General features: G+C 43.2%; 2 protein-coding genes across 8 annotated transcripts in view; one reads left to right on the top strand and one right to left on the bottom strand.

The window, feature by feature from the left end:
* The window catches only part of LOC113580457 (uncharacterized), a 15,143-nt gene extending 13,986 nt beyond the window's left edge, over nt 1-1,157 (bottom strand). The window contains exons 1-2 of one of the 4 annotated variants that reach the window (XM_027015010.3): nt 647-1,157; nt 1-43 (exon numbers count right to left, since the gene is read on the bottom strand). The exon at nt 1-43 is cut by the window's left edge and continues 17 nt beyond it. In XM_027015010.3, coding sequence (XP_026870811.2) covers nt 1-43; nt 647-694 — 91 coding nt within the window. In that variant the 5' untranslated portion in view covers nt 695-1,157. Of the gene's footprint in view, nt 44-282; nt 505-646 lie in introns of those variants that run through there. The other 3 variants (XM_027015008.3, XM_081703438.1, XM_027015011.3) reach the window with 3 other exon arrangements.
* A 618-nt stretch (nt 1,158-1,775) lies between these two features.
* On the top strand, nt 1,776-8,912 carry LOC145643241 (receptor-type tyrosine-protein phosphatase V-like). Of its 4 annotated transcripts, XM_081703542.1 has the most exons (12): nt 1,776-1,795; nt 1,884-1,914; nt 2,508-2,633; nt 2,850-2,949; nt 3,278-3,368; nt 3,683-3,759; nt 6,027-6,161; nt 7,269-7,391; nt 7,485-7,645; nt 7,751-7,886; nt 8,030-8,094; nt 8,570-8,912. In XM_081703542.1, exons 3-12 carry the CDS (start codon nt 2,629-2,631, stop codon nt 8,799-8,801), a joined length of 1,125 nt encoding a protein of 374 aa, XP_081559668.1. In that variant the 5' UTR covers nt 1,776-1,795; nt 1,884-1,914; nt 2,508-2,628; the 3' UTR covers nt 8,802-8,912. The 4 variants fall into 4 exon arrangements, with proteins under 4 accessions (XP_081559668.1, XP_081559666.1, XP_081559667.1 ...); XM_081703540.1 differs by having other exon boundaries at nt 1,777-1,914; XM_081703541.1 differs by lacking the exon at nt 1,776-1,795 and having other exon boundaries at nt 1,807-1,914; nt 2,491-2,633.
* Nucleotides 8,913-9,339: the final 427 nt, after the last annotated feature.

Below are 9,339 nucleotides of genomic sequence, written 5' to 3'. Positions count from 1 at the left end.
ACCGCTTCATAACCGCACCGCAGCTGCGCTCCCCTGTGCAGCTCTGGAAAGAGAAAGGGAAACTGTCAGTTGTCTTCTATCTAGAGAGCTCTGCAAATGCGCGAATAAACGACATGGTTGCAGACCGACGTTGGACCCTGACCGATCGGTTTTTATCATTCAGTACAATTCCACTCAAATACCAGTTCCATTCCAATACGGTAGTAAATAAAAACAGGGTGGAAAATGTCCTCTGTCGCTTCAGCGCTTTCCTTAACTGGACTTTACTTAACTGGACTTTACCTGGAGTGCGACGCCAAATTCAGCCTTAAACTAGTCATGGTGGAACTTACTGAAGATACGTTCTGAGTTGCACGGAGCGCTAGACACTTTGAGCGAAAGGAATCAAACACCTGTCCGCAACATCCAGCTTCGCTACCGTTTTTCCCGAGAAAGGCTGGCCAACTCTTTCACTTTCGCTTTGTCCACAACAGCCCGTCTAACGCTAAAGCGTCAACCTTATACATGGACTCAGAAACGCGGTCCCAAGCGTTAAGCTCCAGATCAGGAGCTTTAAGCAGCGATCAGGAAACCACGAAAGCACGGGCTATGGTACACTTATTAGCGCTCATTAGGCGTCTGTCCCTGAGTATCGGTCTCCTCGTACCGTTTTGTAGGCATGAGCCTGAGCCGTCCGCCACCCCGCCGCGTCCATGTCGAGACTTGACGGACGGAGCCGCTGAGCTCCCTTCAGCAGTGTCTCGAAGCGATCAGGAAGTGTGTGAACTTCTTGCGGGGTTGCTCGCAGACTGCAGGGGGAAATTGACAAGCGCTTGACTTACATGACTGCGTCCGTTTTACTTTCTCTTTCAATTCGGCGTGGCAGCTAAATAGTTTCCACAGTTTGAAGCAAATTCCACGCTGCGAGCTGGATGGACCAATCTGGACCGGGACGCGAATTCCAGAGTTTCGACCAGTTTCGGAAGATCTTAGCGTTAAATCGAGCGCAAGACAGAGGCTGGCTTTAAATGAAATAATTAAAATGATTATTAAATTTTACGTTTACATCCGTGACTTCATAACTTGGGAAACAGATGGTTCAAAACGACGCGTCTTCAACATATCACTGAATGCAGCATTTTTGCTAGTGAAACGAACTGTGCCATCTTCTGCGGCGAAGCACAACAGCGGCTTAGGTAGTGAAATTCAACACTGACGTATATTCAACGGATAACAAACGACTTCCACTATATATAATGACTTAGAAGCGATCAAATAAATGAAATTGTAAACAGATATTTTTAGCAGTTTTATTAGAAACGCACTGGATTTCACGCAGGTTTACTTAATAAGTTTAAGGAATACTGAAGAAACACATGAAACACTGAAGCCTACCACGAGGTGGCGCTACACGCTTAATTTTTGTTGAGGCCGCTTGGCAATTGGACAGTTATGGGGTATACGCTGAGAAATACGTTTTCTATAAGCTTTTAAAGAAATTGAATTAGATAGACATGTACATAAAACTAAATGATCTGCGATAAAAAGAAAAAAAACCCTCCCTTTTAAATTCAGCAGCATGAGAGTGACCACTCCAAAGCTGCGTTAGAACATATTGAATAACTGATGCAACCACGCAACCATATACAATACTAAAGTGAACGCGAATGGTCCCACCTACAAGGCGGTTCCCTCTATTTTATCTAGCCAAAAGAGAGAGAGAGAGAGAGAGAGAGAGAGAGAGAGAGAGAGAGAGAGAGAGAGAGAGAGAGAGAGAGAGAGAGAGAGAGAGAGAACGAACGAACTGGATAAACCGGTACCTGGTGTTTTTGCTCAGTCGTTCTCTAACTTGTACATACTCTCCATACACACACTATCATTTACTCAAACTATTTCCTTTATAGGTTGTTCCAGGACATTCACACGTTTCTTGAGGTAAGCGAACAGTCTCCTGCGCGGTTACTAGTTAATTTCAAGTTTACGATCATTTTACGCTGTGATCTAGAGCCTATTATCTGATCAGCGGGTTGTTTAATTTGGTGTCGTTGTAGCAAGATGAAGAGCATATAGCATATAGCGTGGGTATATTTTGGGGAGGGACAACGTTACATTTGACGGGATCATGATTTTCTAGGCCTGAAAAAAGTAGTAACATGATACATATTGTTATTTTGAAGCTGTAATGCAATTATCAAATACATTTTCCAGCATTCGCACTGGAGTAGCATTTGGACTTTAAACACACACACACACACACAAACACACACACACACACACACACACACACACACACACACACACACACACACATTTTAAAGGTGAAGTATGCAGCTCATAATAAACAAACACTAGTTAAGGTAGTGACATTAACATCTTTATCTAGCCACAGCAGATTTCATGCATTGTTAGACCTATCAGTATTTATGGATGACTTAATGACAGGCAAGAAGACTATTTAAGTCATATAAATATGGCTTTTCAAAGCTCATGAACAGAACCGTTTTCTCTGAGGTTCCCATATGAAACAGAAGGACTGGTAACAGATCCTCGTGGACATGACCTGCGAGCCAAGACGATAAGGCAGAACCTTGCGCACCTCATCTGTGTGTGCATGCACACCGAAGGGAGTCAGTCAAACCCTTGTCTAAGATGAGGTAAGATGAGGCTTGCTGACCCCGGCAAGCCTCAGTTGTGAGGATGAGTCACCTGCCACATCACGACTTCACCTCGCTCACACACCTTAGAGTGCCCCTTGGTTGTTGCGTGGCAGAAATGACATCCAGACATCCGGTGTAGCGTGTTAAGCAGATGGACGGATGGATGGAATCACGGATGAGGACACTGAATTAACATTTGTGTGCCTTCTGCAGGATAAGGACGTATTCGAGAGGGCACATTGTGCAGAAGTTCCGTGAGCACTGCCAGTCCCTCACGGCTGACAAAAAAGCAGGGTATCAGAGGGAATTTGAGGTCAGTGTCCGAGGATGTGTGTTTTGCCTGAACAAAACACAGCCGTGTTTACATATAACATATGTCACCATTAACCTGGCTTTACGTGCACCGCACAATAAATATTTGAATCAGGATTCTCTCAACTCGTGTGCTGATAGGCTGACCTCAACCAGCTTTACGCTTAACCAAATCAGGGACGTGGCAACGAGCAGACAGAGAAAATGTGCAGTTATGTGGCCATTGAGAACCCTAATCTCCCCAAATATGCGCTAAGGCTTCAGGTCCACCTCAGTATTCTGTTGATGGCACCTGCATGAATGAATATGTGTCCATATGTGTTTCTTAGGAGCTGAGTTACACTGGGCAGGACTTCCCATGCAGGGCTGGAGACCTGAGTGCTAATAAGGAAAAAAACCGATACCCCCGTATCTTACCCTGTGAGTGCTCACGTTCCTTCACACTAGTTCGTCTGTGACATCCCAAGCAGAGCACTACACAGGTGCACACGCTACTGCTGTTTTAGTGGGTTGTGCTGTAAATTAAACATTTTCACTTTCAGCCATAATCTGCTTTTTGTCCCATGTACTGGATGCCCATCCTTGGGCCACAAGCAGAAAACCCCTAATGGTACATTTTCTTTTTGTTTAAAGTGATGACTGGAAAAAGTGGTATATTTCCTCATGATAACTGTCAGTGCCGAGTCAGAAACGCTAGTTCCGCAGTCCTAACACTGTGCCTGCCCTTCTTGCAGATGACCACTGCAGGGTTAAGCTCTGTCCGCTGATGTCACAGCCCCACTCCGACTACATCAACGCCAGCTATGTGCCCGTGAGTCAAGCCGCTAGTTAGCAGTCAGCCAGAGGTTCACTGGTTAATGGGGGAAGGAGTCTGTCCCTGATAATTCCACCGCTGGTGTGTTTATCAGGCTAGATTGTCCATGTTGGTGTTTCTCAGCTTAATCCTTGGTACTTCTCAAAGACGTGTGTGTATAGGAGGGTTAGCTAACGAACCTGGGCATACTGTATGGTTAATTTAGAAAACGTGGTGAGACAGCTGGTTTCACATTCGAATACACAGTACAGCTGGACTGCTCTGTCTTGCTCCTACAGATCTAGGAGCGAGTTTCCATAACACCTTTTATATAGTCGCGTTCAAAATAATAGCAGTCCAACATCACTAACTAGATCAATCACTGTTTTTGGTAGAAATTATAAAAATTTACTAGTAGGTGTGGTAGAGTAATAAAATACCAACAGACCCAGCAGTCAGGACATGTATGCTGATTCTGTGTAATTGAATAATTAACTAAAAGGGGCGTTTTCAAAATAATAGCAGTGTGATGTTCAATTAGTGAGGTCGTTCATTCCGTGAAAAAAACAGGTGTCAAACAGGATGAAAGCAGCAGATGTACATACTGGTTATAGTGCATTTCTCTCTAAAAAACTGAGTAAAACGGGCCGTTCCAGTCATTGTTCAGAAGAACAGTGTACTTTGATTAAAAAGTTGATCGGAGAGGAGAAAGCATATAAAGGAGTGCAGAAAATGATCTCAAATGCTTTAAAATTGCAACCAAAACCGGAAAGACGTGGAAGAAAAACAGAAAACTCCCATTCGAATGGATCAAAGAATAGAGACTCAGCCAATGATCAGCTCCAGGGAGATCAAAGAAGGTCTAAATTTATCTGTGAATACTGTAACAATTAGAAGACGCCTATGTTTTTCCAAAGAATTTTCCAAAGAACACTTCGACTGGCCTAAGAGAACTGGCAGAACATTTTGGGGAGTGATGAAAGAAAGATTGTTCTTTTTGGGTCTAGGGGCCGCAAACAGTTTGTCAGATGACCCACAAACACTGAATTCAAGCCACAGTACACTGTGAAGATAGTGAAGTGTGGTGACGCAAGCATCATGAAATGCGGGCGTTTCTCATACTATGGTGCCGGGCCTATTTATTGCATACCAAGGATCATGGATCAGCTTTAATGCATCAAAATACTTGAAGAGGTCATGTTGAATCATGCTGAAGACGAAACGCCCTTGAAATGGGTGTTTCAACAAGACAGTGACCCCAAACACACCAGTAAGTGTGCAACATCTTGGTTCCAGATAAAGAACTTTATGGAGTGGTCAGCCCAATCGCCGGACTTTAATCCAATAGAAAACTTGTGGGGTGACATCAAAAATGGCAAAACCAAGAAATGCAGAGGAATTGTGGAATGTAGTCCAATCGTCCTGGGCTGGAATACTTGCTCACAGCAGCCAGAAGCTGATCGACTCCATGCAACACAGATGTGAAGCTATTCTCAGAAATACAACTAGAAATACAATTTAGAAATACAATTTAGAAATTCCGAAATACAATTTAGTTCTGGTTATACAACTAAATATTAGTTTAGTGATTCACAGGAAAGCTCAATATTCAAGCATTTTTGAGTTTATACAGTAAACGTGTGAGTTTGTAAAGAAAAATTTAGATACTGCTTCTTTTAGCCTAAAATCCCCTTTCTACTTTCTGTAAAGTAATAACACATTTGATGAATTTTAATTCGTGTTTTGATTTGGAATAGTATGTGCAGTGTTCTCAATGCATGTGTGTGTATGAAAATAAAAGCTATTATAAGAATTTTGAGCTTTACTCACTTTTTTAAACAACCTGCTATTATTCTGAAAACAACTTTATAAGTAATGATATATAGTTACGTTAGCATGTAAGAAATGTTATATAGTTATGTTAGTCAGCACATAAGTACCAATGTATAGTTTTTAGTATGTAATTAACGATATATGTTAGTATGTAAGTAACAACATAGTTGTTAGTCAGTACATAAAAGGTAGTATTTTGAAGCAGTGTCTGAAGCAGATAGCAAACATTTTAGTAATTCAGCCAGTCAATCAATTAACTAATCAAGGGGATTACTGAGATAGAACGGAATGATCATAAATGTACTATCAGTATGTCTTTTTTATCCCTGCGCTTGTGCATGTATGGGTGTGGATGTGTGTGTGTGTGTGTGTGTGTGTGTGTGTGTTTGTGGATGTGTGTGTGTGTGTGTGTGTGTGTGTGTGTGTGTGTGTGTGTGTGTGTGTGTGTGCAGGGCGGCTATACCAGCCATGACTTCATCTGTACCCAGGCGCCTTTACCGTCAACCATGGATGATTTCTGGCGGATGGTCTGGGAGCAAAATGTGCAGGTCATCGTCATGGTGACAGCACTGAAGGGCAGCAGCAAGGTGTGCTACACCAGCTACATGAGGGAATCTGTGCTGTGCTGTCTCTCTAGACCATTGGACTTACTGTATACAGAAATATTTATATCCTGTGTGATTGGTCCATAAGGTTGTGTATTTTTGGTTGTACCTGTGTGATTGGTCCATAAGGTTGTGTATTTTGGTTGTACCTGTGTGATTGGTCCATAAGGTTGTGTATTTTGGTTGTACCTGTGTGATTGGTCCATAAGGTTGTGTATTTTGGTTGTACCTGTGTGATTGGTCCATAAGTTTGTGTATTTTGGTTGTACCTGTGTGATTGGTCCATAAGGTTGTGTATTTTGGTTGTACCTGTGTGACTGGTCCATAAGGTTGTGTATTTTGGTTGTACCTGTGTGATTGGTCCATAAGGTTGTGTATTTTGGTTGTACCTGTGTGACTGGTCCATAAGGTTGTGTATTTTGGTTGTACCTGTGTGATTGGTCCATAAGGTTGTGTATTTTGGTTGTACCTGTGTGATTGGTCCATAAGGTTGTGTATTTTGGTTGTACCTGTGTGATTTGTCCATAAGGTTGTGTATTTTGGTTGTACCTGTGTGATTGGTCCATAAGGTTGTGTATTTTGGTTGTACCTGTGTGATTTGTCCATAAGGTTGTGTATTTTGGTTGTACCTGTGTGATTGGTCCATAAGGTTGTGTATTTTGGTTGTACCTGTGTGATTTCAAATGTAAGTCTTCAGTTAGCTACACACTAAATCTGAAATGGCTTGAAGCCATTTATTATTTAGAGAGGCACACCCTTTATTAAGGGTGTGTTAAGGCGCTACACAGCTGGTGAATCATATGATTGAATAGACTTAAAATTAGAACCATTTTATTTTGCCAAGTATGTTACACAGTCAATGAATTTGTCTTGGTGAAACTGGCTTTCTTCTGGTGATGTCTGCTGGTAACGACAGTATACACCGAACACTTCAGTCATAGATGAGAGAATTGGGCTCACATTCATCAAACACTGTTTGGAAAGATATGTGCTAAGTAGTCACTAGAGTGCAGGTGTCTGAGTAAACACTGGCTTAATGATAATTGTGTGTGTGTGTGTGTGTGTGTGTGTGTGTGTGTGTGTGTCCAGGTCATGTGTAACCAGTACTGGCCTCCAGAGAGAGGCATGGGCTGTTACGGAGCAGTGCAGGTGACCTCCATGTCCTGCCATTATGGCCCGGACTGCTACGTCACCACCATCCACCTGCGACATGTGAGCTGCTGCTTAAGACCTATTGTGGATACGAAAGGCACGTAAGTTCCTCTGCGGGCCTGGGTGATTTGCACGTGGCTCTGTGTGTTGCAGCGTGGCCAATCAGGAGAGAGGCATGTGACGCATTACCACTACCCGGACTGGCCTGATCAAGGAGTGCCAAAGGACCCCTCGTCGCTCTGCGCCTTCGCTGAGCGCGTGCGGAAACACCTGGAAGACGTTTCGCCTGCCAGACCCACAGTGGTGCACTGCAGGTGAGAAACCATACACACAGAGACACATTTGGTCCAAAACTTATTTGTGCTTTTCTAATGATGCTCCTGTCCTTGTTATTGTTGTGGGTGTGTGTGCGCGTGCAGTGCAGGTGTGGGTCGCTCTGGAACCTTCGTGGCTTTATTGTGGTTAATGCGGCTCTGCCTGAGGGGGATCCCTCCTGACGTTTACCTGACTGTCCGAGACCTGCGCAGACACAGAGTGCTGATGGTGCAAAACTTGGTGAGGCAATTTACCAGTAATTTCCTCCGACAAACCAACACACTCAGTGACTCTAACTCGTTGTGTGCTGCAGTCTATATGGATTATAGAAGTGCTGTATGTCAAGTAAAATGTGTGGGTGTTTTTTTTTTGTTTTGTTTTAGGGACAGTATATATTTGTGCATCAGTGTCTGCTTCACTGGCTGGGTAGGGACAAGTTGGGACCAAGGTGAAATTCTCACACACCACCCTCACCACCACAAACATTTTCCCTCCAGCCAGCGTTTATTTTAGTGGATGACCATGTTGGGGTAACTTTCATTTAAGCAAGCCCAGAAAGTGCAGGTCTAGCAGAAAATTGCTTTATGTCTTTTAAATAAGGCTGTCCAACACTTATGTTTTGAATTAAAACGACAAATAACTTTTTTTTTAATTGCAAGAAATCTTTTTTTTGGTGGAATTATATAGTGTTGGTAGTGTTGGTTTTCTTTAATGTGACCTTTGGCTTAAGAAACTTGATATAAATACATGTATTATTATTATTATTATTATTATTATTATTATTATTATTATTATTATAAACAACAAGAAAAAAGCCCAATGACAAATGTGGGTTGTTTTGTTGTTGTTTTTTTGGTGTGTGTGTGTGTGTGTGTGTGTGTGTGTGTGTGTGTGTGTGTGTGTGTGTGTGTGTGTGTGTACAGTACCCACAATGCATTTCGACTCCAGCCCCAGCAGCCAGAAAGACCCAAGCACAGCCGAAGACACGGCGTGAGCCGAGGGAGGCAGCCCGACCGTCCGCACCAGGATCCGGAGGCGACGCGGCTCTCACTCGGCAGCAGCCTGCAGACGTTCCTCCCCGGGAAGCTCTTGCGGAGGATCCTCCCCGCGTCCTCAACCCCGAGCTCTCACGCGTCACGGGACACTGAGCTGTAGCCGTTCGACACGTGGAACAGTCGCCACGCACAGCAAGCGCTGATCCGAGATCAGCTCCATTATCCTGACGGGGCGGGAGGAGCGCAGAAAATCTGTTTGAAAGAACGGCTAGTCAAAGTACTGCCAGGATATGTAGAAGGAGCACAACGGAATAATGTTTAAAGACTTTCAAGAGGTTATGCAATATTCAGAGGGAACAACAGAAGCTACGAGGACTGTTACGATACTCTGGCTGGAAATCAAAGACCAGCTACCATTTGCTATTTGGCAAAAACAATCGAAACAAGACGACCACAAATATTCAATAACACGGGGCACTGGAAACTGATCATAATTAACATAAGCCTTTATAAGAAATTGCCTATAGGCCTACCGAGTAGATTCTTCAAGAGTAGTACAATTCTGAAAAAGTACACAAGCACTGAAAAATAGTGATATTATTTCAGATTACACAATATCGTCTGTGAAACATCTCTGTACTGATATTTGCAGGACGTTGTAATGTAATCCACCCAGACTTATTTATATTTTGCGGTCC

The sequence above is a fragment of the Electrophorus electricus genome, chromosome 20, assembly GCF_041902795.1.
Source record: "Electrophorus electricus isolate QZ-2024a chromosome 20, ASM4190279v1, whole genome shotgun sequence".
Lineage (NCBI taxonomy): Eukaryota > Metazoa > Chordata > Actinopteri > Gymnotiformes > Gymnotidae > Electrophorus > Electrophorus electricus.
Note: the sequence above shows the minus strand (reverse complement) of the source record. Positions and strands in the feature narration are given on the sequence as shown.

What these genes read in the sequence shown, in the direction of transcription:
- LOC145643241 (XM_081703542.1), top strand. An exon ending in TCAACGCCAGCTATGTGCCC is followed by an intron (nt 3,760 to 6,026) that starts GTGAGTCAAGCC and finishes GTGTGTGTGCAG; the next exon opens with GGCGGCTATACCAGCCATGA. An exon ending in AGGGACAAGTTGGGACCAAG is followed by an intron (nt 8,095 to 8,569) that starts GTGAAATTCTCA and finishes GTGTGTGTACAG; the next exon opens with TACCCACAATGCATTTCGAC.